This window comes from Phytophthora sojae (assembly GCF_000149755.1).
Source record: "Phytophthora sojae unplaced genomic scaffold PHYSOscaffold_15, whole genome shotgun sequence".
NCBI lineage: Eukaryota > Oomycota > Peronosporomycetes > Peronosporales > Peronosporaceae > Phytophthora > Phytophthora sojae.
The window spans coordinates 771,544-794,179 of NW_009258129.1; the positions used below are offsets into that span (position 1 = coordinate 771,544).

General features: G+C 51.1%; 9 protein-coding genes across 9 annotated transcripts; 5 read left to right on the top strand and 4 right to left on the bottom strand.

The window, feature by feature from the left end:
• Window positions 1-883: 883 nt before the first annotated feature.
• PHYSODRAFT_444135 (hypothetical protein) lies at window positions 884-2,306 on the top strand (the record flags this gene model as incomplete). The annotated part of the gene is made up of 2 exons (XM_009540495.1): window positions 884-1,093; window positions 2,103-2,306. Coding segments are annotated over 2 exons (414 nt in total), but the record flags the coding sequence as incomplete, so codon positions are not given.
• A 942-nt stretch (window positions 2,307-3,248) lies between these two features.
• On the bottom strand, window positions 3,249-3,428 carry PHYSODRAFT_377090 (hypothetical protein; the record flags this gene model as incomplete). The annotated part of the gene is made up of 1 exon (XM_009540496.1): window positions 3,249-3,428. A coding segment is annotated over one exon (180 nt), but the record flags the coding sequence as incomplete, so codon positions are not given.
• A 1,010-nt stretch (window positions 3,429-4,438) lies between these two features.
• PHYSODRAFT_342128 (hypothetical protein) lies at window positions 4,439-5,998 on the bottom strand (the record flags this gene model as incomplete). Its single annotated transcript, XM_009540497.1, has 1 exon — window positions 4,439-5,998. The coding sequence occupies one exon, from the start codon at window positions 5,996-5,998 to the stop codon at window positions 4,439-4,441; it is 1,560 nt and encodes a 519-aa protein (XP_009538792.1).
• An 859-nt stretch (window positions 5,999-6,857) lies between these two features.
• Window positions 6,858-7,471, top strand: PHYSODRAFT_289201 (hypothetical protein; the record flags this gene model as incomplete). Its single annotated transcript, XM_009540498.1, has 2 exons — window positions 6,858-7,134; window positions 7,167-7,471. 2 exons carry the CDS (start codon window positions 6,858-6,860, stop codon window positions 7,469-7,471), a joined length of 582 nt encoding a protein of 193 aa, XP_009538793.1.
• Window positions 7,472-8,770: 1,299 nt separating this feature from the next.
• Window positions 8,771-10,449, bottom strand: PHYSODRAFT_342129 (hypothetical protein; the record flags this gene model as incomplete). The annotated part of the gene is made up of 2 exons (XM_009540499.1): window positions 8,771-10,209; window positions 10,284-10,449. The coding sequence occupies 2 exons, from the start codon at window positions 10,447-10,449 to the stop codon at window positions 8,771-8,773; spliced, it is 1,605 nt and encodes a 534-aa protein (XP_009538794.1).
• A 2,452-nt stretch (window positions 10,450-12,901) lies between these two features.
• On the top strand, window positions 12,902-13,345 carry PHYSODRAFT_382053 (hypothetical protein; the record flags this gene model as incomplete). Its single annotated transcript, XM_009540500.1, has 1 exon — window positions 12,902-13,345. A coding segment is annotated over one exon (444 nt), but the record flags the coding sequence as incomplete, so codon positions are not given.
• Window positions 13,346-13,351: 6 nt separating this feature from the next.
• Window positions 13,352-14,098, top strand: PHYSODRAFT_380762 (hypothetical protein; the record flags this gene model as incomplete). The annotated part of the gene is made up of 1 exon (XM_009540501.1): window positions 13,352-14,098. A coding segment is annotated over one exon (747 nt), but the record flags the coding sequence as incomplete, so codon positions are not given.
• A 312-nt stretch (window positions 14,099-14,410) lies between these two features.
• Window positions 14,411-14,686, top strand: PHYSODRAFT_438468 (hypothetical protein; the record flags this gene model as incomplete). Its single annotated transcript, XM_009540502.1, has 1 exon — window positions 14,411-14,686. A coding segment is annotated over one exon (276 nt), but the record flags the coding sequence as incomplete, so codon positions are not given.
• Window positions 14,687-19,278: 4,592 nt separating this feature from the next.
• Window positions 19,279-19,656, bottom strand: PHYSODRAFT_533165 (hypothetical protein; the record flags this gene model as incomplete). Its single annotated transcript, XM_009540503.1, has 1 exon — window positions 19,279-19,656. The coding sequence occupies one exon, from the start codon at window positions 19,654-19,656 to the stop codon at window positions 19,279-19,281; it is 378 nt and encodes a 125-aa protein (XP_009538798.1).
• Window positions 19,657-22,636: the final 2,980 nt, after the last annotated feature.

A 22,636-nucleotide genomic window follows, 5' to 3' on the forward strand; every position in this document is an offset into this window, starting at 1 on the left:
CAGAGTATGGAGGAAACTATTGTCGGTCAGACAGCTGTCGGTATTCCAGTGACCAAGATTCGAGCGGCCATCCTCCACAGCACCCCTGGTTCTCTTGTGCTCCCGAAAGATATCGGAAACCTCAAAATGAGGGCGAGGAAGCAGGCCATGGCGACGCAGACCCCGCTTGAAGCTCTTTTTTCTCTGTTGAACAATCACAAGTTTTTCTTCAGATATGAGGTCAACCCAGCCACAAACGAGCTTCTGTATTTGCTGTGGGCGCATCTGCTACACTTCGCCTGTACAAGTTACACTGCGATGTTCTGATAATGGATGGTACGTTCAAGACAAAAAAGTACGACCTGCCACTAGTGAACGTCATCGCGATGACTGGAATGAATACTGTTCTGCCCGTGGCGCAGTTTTTCTTACCTGGACAAAAAAACAATGACTGCACTTGGTTTTTGATGCGATTTCGCGAATTGATTGACGAGCATGTTATCCAACTTCCATCGGTCAATCTAACCGATCGTGAATTGGCCGTGATGAATGCTCTTGGCTCCGTGTTTCCTGAGGTTCCGTCACTAGTCTGCAGATGGCATCTGAACCAGAACGTAGGTTGGTGGGCACCCTCCGATGTGTTTCCGCCTGCGCCCCGCTTCGTGCTGGCGACTAATCGACAGTACCAAGATTGGCAAAACCTTGCGTATGAAGTGACCTGCGACGAGGACGAGACCTGGCGTGAAGACGAGCTCGTCTGGCCCATGGTTTGATATTTACTCTTGATCTGATTAAATCTGATACCTAAAATGATTGGCCATATACGGCTGACTATCATTCGAGAATTCCCCCTCCCTTCCCCCTTTTCCGAATGAAGAGGCGGGTGTGTGTGAATCGCACTGAGAAGGAGAAGCTTGCGCTTCTTAGGCGCTGGAAAGTAGATAACCCAGATTGGACTCAAGAAGAAGCCGCTGTCGAGCTTGAGGTCAAGGAATCGACTTTGAGAGGCTGGGTGAAACGCTACTGGGATGTTTGTGACAAAGAGGTTGGCTCAGATCGCAAGCGCAACGAAGGCGGAGGACGAAAACACAAGATGAAGCCGGACGAATGGAGAGTAATCGAATACCTTCATGAGCTTATGGAGGACAACGGGACGTTTGACGATGTGATGTTTTATTGCCGGAGCCTGGAAGAGTTCAACTCGGATTTTGATATTCCAGAGTCCCAAGCAACATGGGTAAAACGGTTTATCCAACGCTACACAGCACGTGTACCCCCTGACGATGGCGGTTTACCCTCTACTGACGGCGGTGCAACCTCAGGTGGTGGTGGTGTAACCCGTGGCGATGACAGTGAGCACGAGGAGAATGGAGGTGCTGGAGGCGTAACCCCTGGTGTCGACAGCGAGCGTGGTCAAAATGATGGAGTAACCACTAGGGATGATGGTGTAACCACTCGTGATGGCGGCGTAACCCCTGGTGAGGACAGTGAGCTCGAGCAAGATAATGGTGTAACCCCCGGTGACGGCGCTGTACCCTTCGATGGCTGTGGAGATGAAGACAGCGATGAAGACAGCGATGAAGACAGCTACGATAGCGCTGGATCGGATGAAAGCGATAGCAGTAGCGAGAGTATGGATTGTAACGAGTCCGAAGAGAGCGAGTATGAGGTGCCTACAGCTGCTAAGAAGACTTCTTTGCCTCGGAGGCAGTCTGCTACCAGGTCGCGGAAGCAGAAGCCAATATTGGAGTGGACGTGTGGTGATGATACGAGCTGAATCTATCGCGAGGACCTGGACAGCCTAATGCCGCATCAGACTTTGACAGAGTCCGCCGTTGATTATTTTGTGCATGGTTGCATGCCTCGGGAGAAGCCATTCCGTGAAAAGAACAAAGGAGAAAGCTGCAAGGGACGAGCGCCTCGCTGGTCACATAGGGAAATTTGACTGGGTATCGTACCGGTTTGTTATTCTTCCAGTCAACGGTAATAGTCACTGGAGCTTTCTTGCGGTTGAGAATCCCCTGCAGGGGGGCGTCATTCGGCTGTATCACGTTAATTCTGCTACAGAAGCGCATGACACGGCAAACGTGTTTTCTTTGATGCAGTGGTGGTTGGCGAAAGAGCGGGTCCCAGAAACAGCTCCGGTGGGGTCGGTTAAATGGAGTTTTCACGCCCCCCCTACCAAGCCTCAGCAGCAAAACTCTGTTGATTGTGAAATTTATCTGCTCTACTTCATCGAAAAGATATCCACAGCGATTATGAAAGATCGCCCGCATACGCTACGTGGATCAATGGATAAGTTGCGCTCCGACAAATTCAATGTCGAAAACTACCGTGCGCTTCTACATCAGCGTATTATCCGCGCGGCCAACGTAGCAAATAAGAAGAGTAAAATCCTATAAATATAAGTACCATGGCATCCTAATTACATTTCTTGCGCAGGTGTTACATGTACCTGCGCGCGCATGCTCTCAATAATATTGTTGTCTCGCTCAGAGCGAGTCGCTCTAGCTTTTGACCAGTCCATTTCCCAGAGCGAGTCGCTCTGTATGTAGCTACCGACCTGTCCATTTCCCAATCGTCGATCGTGCTATGGTTGCTCGTGCCCGTTTGGTGTGGTTGCTGTTGTACAAATCTGAGGTTGTTATCGTCCTTTACTCGTGGGTGATCATCATCGACAGCTGCTTGCCGTGTCCTTCCGCCTTCTTCTGCACGCTCTAAGAGCGTGTTCGCTACTAGCGAATCGCTAGGTAGCTGGAGATGGAGATGGAGATGGCCTCTCATCAACTCTATTTCTTGTCTTTTGATTGGTCAAAATAGTTTAGTTCACAACGTGACAACTGGAGAATTACCCCGTCTCCTTCTCCAGCTCCCAGACGTGGAGAAGGAGAAAGTAGCTGGAGATTGAGGCAGTTCAGCCGCACACACAATGGACGAAGAGGAAGCTGTACTGGTTGCTACATGCTCAGCTGTCGCACAGGTTGCAGTCCTCCTATCAGGAGAATCCGACGATGCGCCGCGAGGCCCTAAGGAACAGATTCGTACCGTGACCTCATGCTACAGTCAGCCGCGTATGCAAGTTGGATTGGAATCTTCGCTGCACCAAGCCGACTTTCCTACGGGTTGCTGGTTTACTACGAGATCAAGGTGTTCTGTTTGCTGCTACCAAAGTACGGCAGCATAGCTTTGAGAAGAAAGTTGCAGCCGCGCTTTACTTTTTACAAAATCAATTAGAAATCCTACACGTTATCATAGATGGCCTTGTACTTTACCTTTGACTTGCACTGGTGGGGTTTCACCTCGAGCCCCGAGACTAGATACGTTTCTGCGGAGACTAACATCCAGGCGGCGGCAAGCTGTTTCGCGCTTCTGGTGCCCTGAAAACGATGCTTGAGCGTGTCAAAACGAGCCCGCTGCAGAGCATCAGCTGCTGCAGTCGTCCACGCAAAGGAGGGTTGCTTCGTAGCGATAGACGTTTCACCAGTATTAGTCTTTTTCTTCTGATTCCGTTTGAGTAGTGGCCGGTGTCGCATACACAGTCTGGGAAAGAGCAACATCAGAGGCAGGTATGTCCAAACTGGCAGCAGTCAGCACGAGGTCGCCACTGGCTGACGGGAACGGAGGCGCAGCTCTCGGGGCAGCTTGGTCCATCTTGCCACGCGTCCGGTGTCTCGGGCACAGTGTTCTCGGCCGACGAAGAAACAGCAAAGTAAAGCGAGTCGTTGCAGTTGCACTGTGATTGGCTAATGTTACCTAGATGCGCTCTGTTGTAGCGAACAAGCTGGAGATGGAGATGCACCAACTCCCTGCACCAACTCCCTGCAGATATCCATCTCCAGCTGCGTAGCGAACACGCTCTAAGAGTTAGACACATACACGCCGCCCTCCAGGAAGTCCCTGGTATTGAGCATCGTGAACAAGTCGGAAAAACCGGTGGGCTTCAATGGAGCGATGGGGCAGAAGCAGCCATCCTGTTGCAGTCGGCGCACGTTCCGACAACAGGTAGGAGCAGTCGCTACCAGTGAGTCGACCAAGTGCAGTTTACAGTAGTTCTCTTCAACCTAAATTGATAGGTATCGTCTTCGAACCCGGAAAAGCTTCGAGCTGATATCAGTGGCACTAAAGTTGTTGTGGACAGCTTCAAGAGTACCTCTACGAAGCTCTGGTTCCCGAGAAGTGCGACGTCAAGCTTTCCTTGAACCTTCATCTGACATCCCCTTCTTTCTTCGTTGTACCGCTTCAGACCGTCTCGAAATGATCGATGACTTGGGCACGTCTGAATCAGACGTGCTCAAGTCATCGATGATTTCGTTATGGTCTACCGTAACATGTGTTGAGTCAACACGTGCGCGTTATACCGATGTAGTGTTGTGTGACTCACGAGAGTTTTGACCTTTGAAACATGGTCAATGGCCGACTCAACAGACAATGCCTTCAGCTGCATGAGGGACCCACAGCATCAAAGAGCACCTCCGGTGCCAGGAAGACCCAGGAAACCAGGACGCCAGCGATCCAGATACAGCGTCCGGCCGCCCAGCTTCTCCACAGTTGACTTCCACGTGGCTTTCCCACAGGCAGCGACGTCGATTTCGTCGATCTTGTCGCCTCCAGACATAATGTTGACCGTCACGTTCTTGGTGTCGGTGCTCTGGAAGTTGATGATCACCTGGCCGTCGCCCTTCTTGGTCAAGGACATGGTGCTGTTCTTGAACGCCTTCTGGGTCATGTTGAGCCCCAGCGTGTCCGGGTGCGTGCCGTCGTCGATCTCGCCCATGAACTGCGTCGGGCCGCAGATGGACTGGAAGTACTCGGAGATGAAACTCGAGACGCCGCTCATGTCGAAGCCCGTGACGACCCAGAAGTTGAGGCCCTGGTTCATCACCTTGTACGCGTACTCCATGGCCTTGTAGGACGTGCCGTTGTCGCTCTTGCCCGTTGTGATGAGGTTGTTGATGACGACACCGAAGGTCTTGCGCAGCTTGTCGCGCGTGGTGTAGGCCGTCTTCTCGTCGGACTGGGAGATCAGTAGCTCCATGCAGTTGCTGGTCACCGTGGCGATGTCCGTCTTGACGATGTCCGTGTCCTGGATCTTGACGCGCAGCTCGTCCTTGGTAACGCCGGGGTTCTGCTCCCTCAAGGCCTCGACGGTCGACCACGTGCGCTCCATGAGGCCTTGCAGGTCGTGGCCGCACGTCGAGTTGGACCTGAGAGCGTCCTTGAGGTATCCGATCTCGCCCTTGGTGATCTCCCAACTCGTAATGAGGCTGTCGTCGTGGGCCAGAACCTGGGACAGAATGAACTGCGAAGTGGCCATGATGCGGTCCGCCAGCCACCATTGGCGGGTTGTTTTTCCGCCCATACACAGCTTGATCGTAATAGGCAGTTCAACCACCACAGCGTTCGACTGATAGAGCAGCGCCATGATCTTGTCTTGAGACGCCTCGGGGTCCGCAGCTTCAATGGAGCGGATGTAGCGGTTAAGTGCCCGGAGCTCACCCACAATCATGCAGGAGCACATGACGGCGGTCCGCACGCCCTTGGCCATTTCCGAGAACTTGCCGAACCAGTTGTCCATGACGCCGTTGATGCCGACGTTGAACACGGAGCCGACCTTGTACAGCACCTCGCGTCCGCAGTCGTCGTACTGGCGGATGCACTCCATGCCGCACTCCACCGGGTACTCAATGGGGCATTCGGCCCAGCACGTGTTGGCCTTCTCGTTGCGGTCGTAGTTCGAGGGGCATTTCTTCATAACGTGCGCCTCACGCCAGCATGCGCTGTCGCCTTGGACGGAGCGAGGTCCCACCCAGTTGCGGTACACCGGCACGACGGAGCTCTTAGCAGTGAGGGGCGTTGCAAGCTCGTATGATGCGCCGGAGCCAACGGTGACGGTAGCCGAAGAATTCGAAGATGCACTCGACGACACTGAGATGGAGACGTCTGCCACCGAAGACTCACGGGACGACCGCAATGTCCTTGCAGAGCCGAAGGACGGCCGTGACGATCCAGGCGACAGCATCTTGAAGGCTTCAGCAAATGAGACGGAACCAGAACCCGATGCAGAGGCCGAGGCAGACAGCGCCTCGATGATCTCAGCAACAGACCCGGAGGGTCATTACTTTCTACGAGCCCTGGGGAGAGCCGGGCTCCTGGGCTCTTGGGTGAACCCAAAAAGTCGCGAGCTCGGGCTCCTGGGCTCTTGAGTTCAATAGGTTAAGTGAAAGGAGCCCTCCAGACTGTGAACCCTCATTAAGGGCTCCCCCCTCACCTGTGTTAACTATCTCGCTGATGATTGGCCGTCATTGAAGTATCGCCAGGTTCTAACCTGAAAAGGCATAGGAAAGAGGGCTCCTCCTTGAGGGGAAGGAAGGACGATCGGCGACGCTGGGGTGACCTCGGAGCGGCTGTACACATATGAGCGGCGCGAGATCTTCTAGTGTGGTGATCTTTGGGCTCGATCTTCTAGCGTGGCGAATCGATCACGCGAAGTTGCTCGCCTTAAGTCTAGGTAAAATTGACCAATCAGATATTACTATGAAGAGCCCGTCATAGATTTGAAGCTAAATCTGGGGACGAACCAGGGCTCCTTGATCTCGTACTTACCATGAGGGAGCCCATTTTGTGCGACTTTTGGCTCTCGTATTAGGGGGAGCCCACTTTTGAAGTTGACGGGCTCGGGCTCGTAGAAGGTGTGATGCAGTCATTACTTTACAGTTAGCCAGGTTTCGTTCATCCCAGGATACACGTCGTGCACTGTATCGCGCACTTTTGACTGGCTGGTACTGTACGAGCTTGTTGAGTGCCCCGCCGTCTTGCTCTCACTTCTCATTTTGCGAAGCTCCCAATAGCTGTACCAAGAATCTCCCAGGGCAGCAGCTATGTTTGCCCAACGCATTGTGTTGCTGGCTGTCATTTTCCTTCTCTGGGAGATCAATGCTGCCGTAGCCCGCCGACAAGCCGACCAAGTCACCGACGCGAACCCGAACCCCCGCGCAGCCGATCAGAACCAAGCTGCGTTGGAGCGGCTGCTGTGGTCCTACGACTCGAGAGACGAAGAGAGGAGATGGGGCTGGTCTGCAAAAGAGCTCGACGAACTTTTCCAGAAGCTAGACATTGCGGCTGGAAGGCTTGACGACAGCAGCTCCGCCGCCTCAAGTGGTTCACAGTCATTGCCAAGTACAGAAAAGCGAAGAAGGCAAACTTCTGGTATCCGGATGACTTCATTTACGCGAAGTTGCGGGAGACACACTCGGAAGCAGATATAGCGGTGCTTTGCCAAAAACTCATGAACACCTCGAAGGCGAAGAAGGTCGCGAAGACCCTGCAGCATCACCTGTTTCAGGCATGGAATAACCGAGGTATGAGGTTGGAAGACGTCGCAGACCTGTTGGGCGTTCTTGTTTCGACGACGAACTCCGTGCGATCTGGCATTCTGGTGGACTATCAGCTGAAACTTACCGGAGAGGCCGTCAACCGCGTTCGTCATGGATAAAAAGACAACAGTAGAACTGCTCCAACGTATTACAGTACTGCCCCATCAGCATTACGTGAACAAGCTAAGCCGCGCCATGATCATGGCCCATGAAGCAATGTTTACGAGTTTGTGATAATTTGCAATTATTCGTAATATAACTACATGTATTATTGTGCCTTGCATGCCTTCTGTCTAAACAACGACGTAATTCGTTGTTTTAGCAAATCACGGTGATTAACCCATCATTGAGTTAGGAGGCTAACTCGTCGATTTAAGATAGAATAGCTGCTAAGACAACGAGTTAACGTTGAGTTATGCTCACTTTCGTTGAATGGCTGGAGTAAATCCGACAATACTACGGCCCTGACATTCTAATTCTAACTCACTCGCTTTGTCTGATTGCTTTCTAGTCGATGATTGACATGCGTTGGCGATCTATCGTACTGAACTACATCTACAATATTGAAGAACATCCCTGTTTTTATATCGAGGAGCTGCAAGCAGCTTTAAAGTCAGCGTTTCTTGCACATCCAAACATTTCTAGTAGATATTTTCTACTGCTACTATATGCCGTGCTCTGAAATTCGAGCTTGGTTTAACGCGCAAGGCCACGACGAAGAGAGCGAAGAAGAAAACGTCCCCGCCGAAATCGGTGCTTACTATTATGCAAGGAGTTGGCGCCATTCTATTGGGACCTTATCAGTTTGTTTTCTTGCAGCGACAACCGATTTATTCTTGCAGTGGCAACCGCTCCGTTCTTGCTCTGCGTTGTGCTTGGTACTGGCGGTTGATTAGCTTAACTTTAACTTAGAGTTAGGCTGCGAGATATGAACACCGGGAAGGATTTGCTCGTTGGTTTAGAGCCCTTACTCGCATGCCAAAGTTCGTGCAAAGCACAATACGAAGTAGTACAGTGCTACATATATTACGCAGTACTTCGAACTAACCTCGGATCTTCTTTTGTGGGTCACGAGTAAGCAGAGAAGATGGGAGCTCTCCACGACAAAGTTGGTGAAAGCGTTCGTTGTCGACACGCAACGGAATACAAATCTACGGGCTTGTGTATTCACATGTCAATGAGTGATCGCGAAGCCTACCGAATGCCCGACAGTTTTATGCTGCACAATCCGCCACCGACTCATTTACTGCCATCTTCCAAGAAACGCACTCCGCCTACCGACTTGCTGTCCGCCAGGGCCCAAAACCTTTCCAGCGCAGGCCCCGTTCCGCCACCCGTGACTTTTCGACCGCTGCGCTCATGTCCTCGACTTCGGATGAAGAGATGCTGTAACTGTTGCTGGCTGAATCAATTGAGGCTTAAGCCTGACCAGGCGAGTCTTCTTCCATTGAGCCAGATGAGTCGCCGGCATCGCTAGACGCCTCATCGGCACTCAAGCTCGGGTCGAACTCACCGTCGTACGCGTCCTTAGTGCTCAAGATCGGGTATTGGTAAACCTCCGGTATCGTCCAGCTAAATGCCGCCTCGTCCCCAAGGCACGTCTTGTTCAGCTTGGTCAAGTCGCCATCGTGCTGCACGAAAGAGGAAAGGACGTACATACGACAAGCTGGCTCGTTATTGCTGTCGATGAGACTGTCACCGGACCCGTACTTGAAGGTGACGAGCTCCTTCTTCTGGCCGTCAAGAGCCTTCAACAAGGCCTGTGCATACTTCGGAGACGATATCGGATCCAGTCCATCGCTCATAAGCAACACGTTGGCTTTCTCGGGGATTTTGGCGGCCTTGTTCCAGTACTCGTCGCGCTCGTAAATGATGCCGTTCCCTTCGTAGTTGCCGACCTTGAGCTTGTTGCACGTGGGCGACTTTTCCTTAGAGAACGCGCAGTACGAGGGTACATCCTTGTACGTCGGCAAGCTGTTCATACTCGTACCTTCGAAGCGTGTCCTGAGCTCCTGAGCGGAGGGTGAAGGCGCTTCCCATATCTCCGAGAAGTCCACGAGCATATTCAGCACGATGGATTCGGAGCCAGTACCCTTGGCGGCGCCGTTCAAGAGCTGGTTAACGGTCTCAATGACCTTGGTCAAAACGGCGACGTCCTTCTTCGCGCAACGGAACAATCGGTATACGATTGGCGGGATGAGCGTTCGCAAATCCATGATTAGAAGTAGTTGACCCAGCAGATAGCGAAGCACAAACGATGGCGGGTCCTCGTCCTGGCCGCTTTGTACACTTCTCAGCAACTTGGCACACGTCGCTTTCGGATTCTTGTCGAGTTTCATCATCAATTGTTGCAGAGTGGCCTTAAGTCCGTTCTTCTTGAAGCGCGCGTTGCACGAGCTGTCTTCTGAGCACAAAGCCATGAACGAGTCGGCAACCTCATCGAACGCGCCATCTACATCCGATAGGCTGTAGAAGTTATCCAGCGACGTCGTGATGGCCCTGTCCAGAACGTACCCCGTCACCTCCGGAGGATTGAGATGCATCACGCGCTCCACCCAGATCGTACCGTAGCTCACTCCGTACAAGGTCGTACTGAAATCGTTGCCATACTTCGAGATGAAAGTCGTCAGGTCCATGGCAGCGCTGGTGGTCGAGAAGGCCGCGAGGTCCCCGTACTTCTCCTCGAGTTCCTTTGCACATGCAGGGACCAGTTCCAGATCCAGATCGACCACGCTTGACGACTTGGCTTGGGCCGCACACTTCAAGGGCGTACTCTGTCCAGTCCCGCGGTAGTCCATCGTGTACACGTTCGCCTCGCCCTTCAGTTGGTTATACAGTATCAGCATCGGAATGTCCACTGGAACACAACCGTCCACAGCAAACGTTAGTCCTTGAAATCATCACGTGCTCCAACGGTCTTGCAGTACTTACGCAGAGAGTCCCAGTAGTACGGGCCACCCTGAACAAGCCACACGTTTGGAGCTACATCGGGTTGTCGGTTCGCAGCGGGAATTCGCCTCACGAATACATCAACTGTCGAGATGGCCGAGTCGGGCGTTTCGCAGATCCCGGGGTGGCACAGCGGCGCAGCGTACATGGTGCATTCCGCCTTATTATCCCTGGAACTACCGTCAATGGATTTGTCACTTGTGAGGGGGCAAGGTGTCCAGGTTAGGTTAGTTGCCGCAGACACTTGTCCGAGAGCCAACGCCAAGGCGATGGCAGGGTAGAGCAGCATGGCAGAGGCCAGGTTTATTCCTTGTGTTGCTGGTTGCTGGTAAATTGGAGCGTGTCGAAGACCTTCGCTCTGCTAGATTATGGTTTGCAGCCACCGCGCGCGTCCATCCAGCCTCTTTCCAAGCTCATGATCACGAGCAATAACGACTTCAGCGATTGCGACGCTGTATGTTTTCCTTGAAGATGTTATTGTGCTTTGCAGTTATTTTGCCGACCATTTTAGACGCTAAATATGGCAAAGCTTCACAGCTGGAACGAAGTTACGGTGGAGGTATTCCCGCAACGTGCCACTTGTCGCAGTAGGTATCGCTGTACATTCATCTAAATTAATACGTTTGCAGAAGTAGCGCGCAAATCTTGAGAGCTTGTTGTACTTCCTGTGCGAGGTACATTAAAATATGCAGTTGTACAGCCGGGACTAGCCCGGGGACGCCTGTACATGTATTAAACGTGTACAGACAACGACGGATAAATCCGGCACCACTGAATGGCATTCTCCATAGTAAATGTGCCAGAATTCTCTGTCAGGAACGATAGAGATTGTACAAGGCAATGACATAAAGTACACGTAACGGAGCATAAAGTACACACAAATTTATAGAAAGTCCTTAAAACCATATGGAATACAAATGTCAAGTGTAAATCCCGAAGTTGATTGGCTATCTGAATTACTTATGTAAAAAGTACAACATATGTGTGCCGGGTTTTGCGTTGCCGTATTTATCTGTACACGTGCCTGTCCTCCTCGTGGGTGATGAGTCGGGGTCGCCAGTGTACCAACTTTGGACCACAAACAACCTTCTTTGGGACAATGGCAATCTAAAAAAGACGAGAACAACCACAACAGCTGGAAAGTGATCGTCAACAACCACTTTTCCGGTCACTAGCAACCTGCACATTCTAACTGTACTTTCTCAAGCATCGTACCGGTACCGGTAGCCAGATTGTCAGTTCCCAAGCTTGATCTGTTGCTCTGTCTCATTGCCAGAGCTGTTAATACCGGTACCTTACCGGCCATTTGCAACCCAGGTTGTATTTCTAGAAATCGCCACCTCTGATTGGCCAGCTGCATGGTATCGACCAGGATTGTTGCTTTGCAACTCAACTCCTATACAAACTGCAAGTCACGGTAGCAAAACGACGCCGTATGGGAGACAGTATACAAAACACAAGTGAATTCGTTTATGCAGGGTTGCAAAGCGTTTATCACCGTGGCAAGCCGTGGCACCGCCTACGGCGGCCTGGAGCTTTCCATGGCTGGTCGAACCAGCTCATACTGTCGTACCTGCACGTAGTAGGAGGTCACGTCGGAGCCGAAGGCCTGTTATGGCGGCGGGGCTACCCGTAGAGCTAGCTCCGCACCCTCCTGGTGCTGCTGCACAACCCGTACGATTTCATGCAGGCTACCTCTACCAGTTCCTCATCTACGGCTACTAGGTAGAATCAGAGGCACACTCTATCCAGCTCTCACTGAGATGAGAGAACGCAAGTAAACTGTGTCATCATTTCAGACATCTTCCACAAATAAAAGCCAGCCCGCCAGACCTACCGCACAGTAGCAATCTGCGTGAAATGGAAGCCGTCCCGCGGCTACAGACTCATGAAATCGGTATGGAAGGACCCCGCAGCAGTACTGCCTGCACGCGTGAGCTGTTGCCGCTCTGTTGAAGAAAGTTAAGGCGTTCAAGGAGTACAAGGCCGTGACCAGTTCTCGCGGTCGGTACTGCACCTACGAGAGCGACGCTAGTGTATTGCAAAGAGGTTCTCGCAGTCAGTACTACATGCACAAGAGTTATTCAGCTCATTTCACAGCGCGTTGCTCATAAAGCAACCTCAAAGGGCTGGAGCAAAGTGACACATTACCTGGTACTCCATTTTTAACCAATGAGATGACGGTTGCAAAGCTGGTTGCTGAACTGGCTGGTATTTCTACAGTATTTCAAAGCACGACAAGCATACAAAACGTTGACCGCGGCGATGACCAGCGCTAACGTGTAGGTGGCTCAGCTTAAACCCCTTGATTCACAATAACTCGCGCGAGTTAATCTGAATTTCTTGATTCACAATAACTCGCGCGTGTTAATCTGACGCTCAGACTTTCAAATATTCGAATTTCATAACCTTGGTGTAATCTACACGAGAATACTGTCGGCCAACAGCTCCCCACACAACACAACAGGCCAGTACCTTTCGAGAGTTTGCGGAGAACCTAGCTGCAGCTGTCCCCACCTCAGATGTCTCCAAACCACACCTGGACGAAGTTAGCCGAGTTCTAAGGCGAAGATGCGTTAGTCAAGTTTCGCTGGTAGCGATTTTGCTGTTCTGCCATATTTTGGGTGAGGACGCGCTGGTGTATGATTTGCCCCGGGGACCACTCGATGGCTGAGCGGCGCCTTCGCTGTCAGAGTCCAAACTGCAAAGGAACTGTTAAATGTGCAACGCTCTGGAAAGTGCATGAGTGCCCGACTTCGAAGCGGTGGATTGCGTACACAAATGGCCAGCCACACGCGCGTGAAGACATAGCGTGTTCGTTACCTCCTCGCGCCAAGGTGACACGTGAAATGCGCGACTACATCCAGCGAATGGACGAAAACGCGGTACCACCACGCTTAATCTGGAGCAACATGCTTCGTGCACCTGAAATACCGACTCCAGTGCTTGGGTTTCCGACGTGCCCTCAAGTTCTGCGTAGTGTCAAGTACAATCGATGGCTGCAGGGGTCTAACAACTCTATTGTCAGGACGAAGGAGTTAGTGAAGGCGAAGGCCTTCGTTGCTGGAGTGGATCCCGACACCGCGTTTGTGTTTGGAAATCGTGAAGATGAGCACGGCTTCCCTTTTGTTGGGAACGGGGAAGATGATGAACCGTTGATACTTGGAATCACGAGCTTGAAGCTAACGCAAAACATCAGTTCGCTACAGGATCGCGAAGCATTTCTCATTTTTCACTTGGACGCTACTTTCAAGCTGAGCGACATCGGTTACCCTGTTGTTACGTGCGGTTTCACCGATCGCCACCGAAGCTACCACCTAGCCGCGCTTTTCATTGTTAACCAAAGGACCCGACGCGAATATTACGAATCGATTGGAGCTTTCGCACGAATTTTCAGGACCCACATGAAAAGACCACTTCGAGTTGACGTGATAATGGGCGACGCCGAAGAGGCCCAATTGAACGGACTGCGGGATGTTGCAGAATGTGCAACCTGTCCGTACCTGATGTGTTTCTTCCACGTGATGTACAATGTACGCAAGCGAGTGCGACACTTACCAGATTCGGTGCGAGCTATGGTGTATCGTGGTATTCTTGACATGCACTACACACTCAACCAAACCGAATTTTGGGAGGTGTGGGGGCGTGTATCTCAAGAGTGGCAATGCGATAGAAGGTTGCACGTCTTTTTGACATATTTCGCGGCACAATGGATTCATAGCCGCTTCTGGAGATGGCAGATTTATCACTCTCCAGGGGGGTACGCTACAACCAACAACCCATGTGAAGTGTTTAATGCCAGCATCAAGCGCTATACGCAGCGCAAGGCAGCGGATACGCGCCGTTTGTTGATGAAGCTACTGACGATTGCAGAAGATTATTCGCTGTGTGTACCACCTCCCATGGCATCTGGACCAAACGCCCCGCCTCAAGTTGCCAAGCAGCTGGCCCGAACGTTAGTGTCGACCAACCGAGTCGTCGTTTACGCTACGACCGAGAAGTCGGTTGTTCGCGTGCTGTATCATTGCGGTGATCATTTGGAAGACCGCCCCGAACTGTCTGACCTTGACGAGTTGGAGGCCCCCAGCAACGTCAAAACTCCTGTCATCATATCGCCCGAGTGTTTAACAGATGCAGAAAAGGCTACCGCTGCCAAGTTCTATCAGGAAGCTGTGAAATGGTCTGTACGCCGCGCGCACCACGTTGGCATGCCACGAGGCGGGTGGGCGGTGCACCTGAGTACGTTTGAGTGCTCATGTCTTTTCTATAAGAAGTTCCTGTCTTGTGCCCACATAATCTGTGGACGTGCGGCTTACGGACTCAGTGTGCCTGGAGTTAATGGGTCCAATTTAAGATTCAAGGATAGGCGTGTGCGCCAGAAGCGTCCACAAGTGAGCAGTGCGGCTACAGTGCATGTAGATGATTCAGCTACCGGTTTACTGCTGGCAGCCAACGAAGTGTCGCTGCATGGCAATCACACCGGGTCCGATCTCAGGAGACATGCGCATAACTTCCCAGCTCAAAGTCTTGGTGTGGTCGGGTTCGATATTGGCTTCGCGCCTGGTTTCAACCTTTGTCCGCGAGATCACACCAGATACACAGCATATGCCTGGTTACACGGCGACTTTACCAGACCCGGTGGCTTTCCAGCTCGATCCACAGCATTTCCAGCCTCTCCGCCGATTGCACAGCCAAGTCCTGCAGCTCCCTCATATTCATTTCAGACTGGTTTGGCGACTTGGCAAGAAACATTTACCAGTTCTGGGCCATATGTATGGTCTACGTCAACCACATCTGAGCATTTGCCACCTCCAACCGAGCCCGTCCCCATCAGACGCCAAATTGGCCGTCCCCCCTGGCCACGGCGGCCCTCGACATGCAATTTTTGTTAGATTAGTTCCTGGCAAGAGGCTACCTGCGTGTCTATACGAATATTACATCTTTTACGACTGAAGTACTTCTCAAAAGGTCGGTAATGTTGAAATGGAGGCTGGTTGTTGCCACCGATACCATGTAGTTGTTTCCTGGACCTTGCTTATATCGCAAGATCTACAAACATCTACGTCACAAAGCGATATAATTGATGACTCACATAGTATGTATTCGTATTGGCAAAGGTTCGCAGCGTTCTCGGCCAGGTTCAAGAGGAGAACCCCCTTCCTGGCCAAGATAAGTGGGAAAATACTTGGCAGACCGAGGTCTTCATGCCATTCTTCTATAGGGCAGTGGAAGCAAGCACTGAAAGTGACTTTGAATTGCAATGCGTGATTTTGAAAGACTTGTCTCCGGTTTTGGCGGCCTACTTGGAGGCTCATTGGTGGAAGTACAAGACTAAAATCGTCCGGTGTTGGACGAACAAGTACACTTCTGCGTCTAAAGTATAAACGACATCTACCTGTATGTTTAAAAGTGAAACATACGAGATAGGTACGTATGTGTTAACGCTTACATGCTTGCGCACTAGAACCCTTATAAAAGTTTAAAGTACAAGGTATGCTGCAAATCTGCAAATTGCATATCTGTGAAACTTCTGCATGGTACAGTGGTACAACTTCGATTGTAGTACATAGTGCTCTAAACGTTGTGGGTGTGCTTGTACGCGTTAGGTAGACTTTATAGAATACGTGTTGAAGTTAAAACGGGTGTCTGTTAGCGTATCCCCAAGAGCGTGGATGTGCGTGAGACGTTTGGTAGGGCCCGTCCAGGCTTGTGTCGACTCCGAAGCCGTCCTGTTGGTAGGCAGTGGTGACATGAATAAGCCCATTACTTGGTAATATCCCGCCATTCGTGGTTGCTTGGAGATGAAGGCTTGGTTGGCTTGAACAGGTAATGAGATTGCTCGTCATCCCTCGCATAAAACTTGGTGCTGGTGCTGGTGCTGGATTGCTTTGGTCAACTCTTTCTGCAAGCGTGGGATCTCGTGCTGTACCACTTGCCCCATGGTTGGCACGATGCGATCACTCTCTGGCTCGCTACACTCGTCTGAGGAGCTGGCAGCAGATGAGGAAGGTGTGTCCGTCTCAGTAGATGGTCGTGTCTTAGGGGCTCCGGACGCCTTGGAAGCTTCTGCAGAACCGTCCTGCCCCGGGGTGTCACCTTGGCGGTGCTTATCCGCAGCAGAAGTTGTTTGCGGCGGGCATCAATTTGGTGCGTAAGCTCCGGAGGTTGTGACTGACCCGTCGTGTGGCCCTGTGATGCCCTGACTTCTTCGGCTCGTAGCTGATTGTCATTTCGACACCGTGCCTCACCGTCCGCGTTGAGCTGGGTCAGGGCCGGGTCGTCGGGCTGCGTCGCGATGCCTTCGTCGTCGCCAACCCCCGACTGGGTGACTGCATCTCCAGGGCGTCCCGTGTGTGGGCGCAAGCGACAGGCCCGAGGTCTCCCTTGGTTTCTTCTTCTGCGTCGTCGTCTGACGATGGATAACGGTATCGTGCCGGCATCTCGCTCGACAGCAAAATCTGGAAATGGGAAGGGGCGGTGCCCGTGGGTTTCCTGGCGAGGAGGGACGATGAATTAAACCCTCTTGGGCTATGTATGATGTGACGGATAGGCGACGCCAATACGTAAAAAGTAAAAAGTCATTTTTACGTAAAAATCATCGGTACCCGTGACACAGCCGCACCTACGCGTTCGCAACGAGTACGGTAACCATGTTCGCGATGCATGCCGATTGCGGTTGCTGCAAGCTCACTTCGCGGTCCGGCCGACACGTCCGTATCAACTACTCGCCACCAAGTCGCCTGCGGCTCTTGGTCATTGCGAGACCCACCTGGGAGCACTCAACGGACCGCTAGGAGGCCGGAAGTGAACACGTTCGCGATGCACATCGATTGCGGTTGCTGCATCTCACTTGCCGGTGCGACTCCCTCCGGCGGCCGAGTACACTCTCCGCGGGATTCCTCCTCGCGGCCAGCGCGGAAACTACCTGCAAGTACGCAACATAGATTCTTAGTAGGTCGAACGTGTGCAAGTTCGTGTTGCATAGCGATTGCGGTTGCTGCATCTCACTTGGCGGTGCGACTTCCTCCGGCTGGCCAAGTACACACCTTCCGCGGGCTTCCCGCTCACATTTTTTGCAGAACTTCTGGCGAGTTGATAATAATTCTGTAAGTTATAGTGAAACCCGTCTGCGGAACTAGATACGTACGCCTTGTTCTCGCCTTCCAGGTTTTGCATTGCTGGTCGTAACCTTGTCGCCTATGCATATCTGTACGGTATGTTAGTAGCGTTTTTCATTGTCTATGTATGCACATCTGCTCTGCGACACAACACATTTTGTCGCCACCTCCGACAAGTACAGACGAATTTCTAGTGATTCTGTTGCGATTTCGATTTCGCATATCGGAGATATGTCGGAGGTGCGGAACCAAAACTTTGGGATACATGCATATAAGCGGGACTATTATTCGCACTTAATATGAGCTAATACAAACACTAAGTTAAAAACATGACGAAAGATCTGACGTGCGCCATGATTTTAATTTCGCGCAAGTTTCTGGTGAATGAGGGGTTAAGCAGTCGAATGAGCGACTCACCCTTATATAAACTCGTAGCACTTCAAACTCGACGACGAGCATGGGAAACAGAACACCAAGCTTCATCCGCCACTGAACAAAATGCTTGTGAATTCGGTATGAGTAAGACTTGCGACTTCGTGACTTATCGTGATAGCAGCTTTTGATTGAAATACGCGAGTCGAAAAATTGTATCTTTTGTCTCCATAACCCGTTTGCAACCTTCGTCTGCGGATCAACTCACGATGGAGGAAGCAGAGACGTAGAAAGAACGGACACGATCTTACCAACAATGCGCTCAAGATTATGTTTTCGTGGAGTATCCCTGGCGCTCTCAACAAGATTATCGGTGTCGTACAGGATCGTAGGCGAGCCATCATGGTCATCCGGGTACATGATCCGCATAAATGTCCAAGAACAGTAATCAGTCTGAATACCATTTGCGAGGACACCGTTGCTTTGAGTATTGAGGAGTTCCATCCCCACAACTACCTGCGGAATTCCAGGCTGCTTGAAAGGGCCACCAACGTGACTACAGTTTGAGGTTTCTTGGCCTCCACTATGCTGACAAAATTATCGCCATTGCGAATAATAAAGTCAGCTTTCCCATAGGCATCCACCCTCCCCTCGGGGCTTGCGAGAAAATGTTCGCCCGGGATCTTGAATTGCTTCAGCTCCGTCGAAGTGATGCTCGAAAATAGCGAAAACAAAGCCCAAGAAATCTCGCGTTCGTTCTTGTCCTTTGGGAGTACTTGCAAAGCTTCCAGCACAGGCTTATATATGGTATTCATGGAAGGCTCCGCTACAGGCGAAATGCGAAGCCCAGGGATACCGTGCTGTGATATGTACGCGTTCGAGACGTTATTCCAGACGATTTCACGGAGTGCGACCGGTTTTGAGCAATTTGAGGCAGTCTTTTGCCACTTAACCCTTTAGTGATCAATATTATACTTGGATTTTGTATACCGAAGTCCCTATAGTAAAGTGTAAAACATGCATAAATCCTTGGTTTTGCTCCGCACCCCGCAGCATAATATATCATTTTGCAGGGGTTTACCAATAATTATTGCAATTATTGTTGTAAAACCTCGCAATATGCTTGGTTTTACGCAAGTGATATAATAGGTCAAAATCAATAGAGGGGTGATTTGATTGGATTAAATTTGTAAAACCAAGCATATTGCAAGGTTTTAGGACCACCAACCATAATAGGGTTAAGGCCACCGTTCAGCACGTCCCAGTGAGCTTGAGGCCGTTTTCCAAGTATCGATGGCGATGAGCGACGTACAACGTACTCGGGAGCCCTGCCTCCCGGTATTAGTAGCATTAAAAATGTTCTTAAAAATTTAGCATTAAAAATGTTCTTAAGAAATTGCCGCTTGACCCGGTTCACTATTTCTATTGTACTACGTAATACGACGACTACATGTAGAAATCATGCTTGGTATGGATCGATGCGAAGCTCAACCGTAAAACGAGTCTTCATCCATTTGAGCCGCCGCAACGTACAGGGGAATGCTGGCCCTGCCCTCGTCCAACGTGATCACCACTGGATCCAATCTGAACGACCAACGTTGAGTTATCGCACTCCGGTCGAAATCATCGTCCCACAGAAGGACCATGAAACACACTTGCTTTCGCTTTTCTAGGAATGTCTTCGCAAATTTCCAAAGGATCGTTTCGTCGCACTTGTGTTTAATGGCCTTCGTCATCTGGAGCAAGCATAAACGCTCCACCGTGGGCCCCATTGTAGACGAGTCCACCGAGTCGCTCGTAAACTTCCACTTCGCGACAGCATCTATTGTTGGACACGCGCTGGACGCAGGGATCCAGTAGTCCATCTCGGCAGGGTTTGCAGCCCACCTCTCTATCACCGCTACGAAGTCTTCAATCGTCTCACCCGAGCGCTGGAATAGTGGCGGCTCGCGCGACTCGATCGAACGGTCGAGTTTTACCGTACCTGTATCCGCCATCATGATGCTCTCAAAGTTCCGAACACTACTCCGATTTACATTGTCGTACTTAAATTACGATATGCGAGTTGAATGATGGTGGCGTAAAAGCGAGCGGAACAAGTATTCGAGCACAGCGCCATGTAGTTTATCGTCGTCCAAGTCTTTCGCCAGAGCAAGAAGCTTTTGGAAATAGTCGGGTTTCACCGTATCTATCAGGTGTCTCATCGCCATCACCGACGTTATACACGGTCTCCAAAACAACGGACGGATATAATGATCGACGCTTGTAGGGTTTGCAACCCCCATCATCCGAATGCGGTCAATCTGCTGGTCTGAGCTGCATCCACGCGGTCTGATCAGCAATGTTGCTACATCCAAAGTGAGTTCACCCAATGCTGCTTCAATTAGAGCTCTAGAAGCAGCCACCGCCATCAAAAAATCGCGAAGGCTTCCACCGGTCACGAAATGCCGGTTGGCAGTATCGCTCTCGTCCAGCTTTGGGATCTTTCGTGCGAGGTCCTCCAAGTCGGTTTGCTTCCAGTACAGCACCAAACAGATCTACTGCTTAGAGCCACCAGCGCCCTTCTTCCGGAATTGTCCAGAGGTTGCTAGCATCGTGTACAGATTAGGCCACACTCGACGTTTGAGACACTCAATTGAGCGATCTTTTTTGCGAATACAGCGGATGCTGTCAACACGCTTAATCGCCTCTTCGACTGCCTGATATTTGTCGAACGCCTCGTGGTTGCAAACCCAGCTAGCGATGATCTTTACAAGATCAATAGTTTTTCGTCGTCGGTTGAAGAAGCGTCTCTCGTGATGGTCACACCACTTGGTACCGAGCTGTTACTCCAGCTTTTCAACTGCATAACCACCAGGGAGGCCGCATGTCCATTCGGTCCACAACTCACGAACCGATTGAATGCCTCGACTGAGTCTGTAACTGGTAATCGCAGAGGGGTCACTCGGTGTAGCTAGCTCCGGAGGCGGCTTGGGTGGCGCTGGGGGTTGTCGATTGTAAGCCATTCACGATCTTAACTTCCACAAATGCTGATCCATTCCTGAGTGGGGCAAGAACTTCCATGACATCTGCTACACTTTCACCAACCGCGTCCAAGCTATTTCGAATACCACTCAATGATGCTCTCATCTCCTGTCGAACACCATCGAGCGTCGACTTCAGCGCGGGCATGGCTTTCTTAAGCTGACGCTCGGTGGGGTCACTAACGTGGTTCATGACATTCTTCATTTCCAGCTGGAATTGTTCAAAATGATCGCTCTTGAAGATCTCATTGTTCCAAATCGGATGTCCCGGCATTTGCTCGGACAAAATGGCAGCATCCTGCAGAATTACGGTGCGCAGATACTGAAGCAGCTCGAGAAAACCACCAGCCGCGATTGACTGTTCACATTCACCTGAAGTCATCTTCGACTGCCACTCCTCCACCAACGGAAAAATACGTTTCTGAAGAGCTTGGGGAGGATCAACGCAAGTACGCGCCAGCAAATAACTACCTCTTCCTCGTTCAAGCCCGCAAGCGTTCGCATTGCTTCTCGCGGTAGCGAGGTGAGGTAACCTTTCTCCATCGCCTGAGGATTCCACCTCCCTAGGCGCCGTATCTGAGCTTCACTGGCACCCCCCAAGGTCTGCCATTCGGGAGCCCGATCCTCTGCCTAAATGTGTTTTGGCCCTGCTGCGTAGACCGATGTGGTCGAGTGCGTCAACAATAGCCGCTCGATGAACCTTGTACGACATTGGCTTGGTTGGGGGGGCGATGACGGACGTGGCAGCTTTCCTAACTCAAAAGTAAGATTTATGTGGAATTACTCAGAAATCAGTGAAGTATACTCGCAACGAAGTAGCACCCCGAAACTATAAGGCATTGCACTACCATGAGGACGCGTGCAAGACGTTTATTGGATGAGCACGTTCGTCAATTTAGTAGTAATGTGACCAACTTCGATGGAGCTGTGCGGGGTAGCCCCCTGACGAGGGAGGGGGCTGAAGCCCCCTCATTTTGGGCCTAGCTCTGGCCCTGCCGGGATGAAGAACTTGATGCACGTGGGCGTCTGCAGAGTGTAATGACAGGGAGTTTCTATCCATTTAGAGGCTCCCGTTAGAAATGGCTACATGAACTTCAAGATCAGGAGAGAGGCAAACAGTAGCACTGCTCGAGGGTCTTCGCGCACGAGGTCTCTCAGCCTTCTGTATGCCCAAGTCATACTTGCGTTGCTCTTATTAGATTAGCTTCATAGCAATTGCACCCCAGCACTTCATGCGCAACTCTACATCTGTTGGACCCACAGATAAATACTCAACACTGATCGCCTCTTTGTGCTGATCAGTGATCAGCCGTGAAGACAGTTCGTTCACTGGGAAGCCTGTAGAAAGAAAAAGAAGCTTTCGCATTGACCAGCATCAAGTTGGTGATCACTGATCACCAACTGATCATCAACTTGGTGCTGCTCAATGCAAAAGCTGCTTTCTTCTCTCTACATACTTCCCAGTGAACGAACTGTCTTCACGGCTTGCCTATTTCTTGATGCAGGCTGCCCGGGTAAAATGTACGGCTCACCACGTTTCTAACTCTTTTTTTAACGAGTAGAAACGGCGAAATGTCTCAATTAAAAAATAGAGAACTTTTGCCGTTTGTCTTTTCCCGTAGCAGTCTACGTATTTATTTAGAAACAATGTACACATTTTCCGTCCAGATTTCACAAATATCCGAAAAACATCCTCAAGCTGAAGCTACCCTCAGCCCTTAGGCTGAGAGAATTTGCATCATGTATACGCTTCAACGTCTCGTCTTGACGAGCACTTGCCACAAGGGCGACCTCGGTGGTGAGAATTATGGGGTTGTTCTTG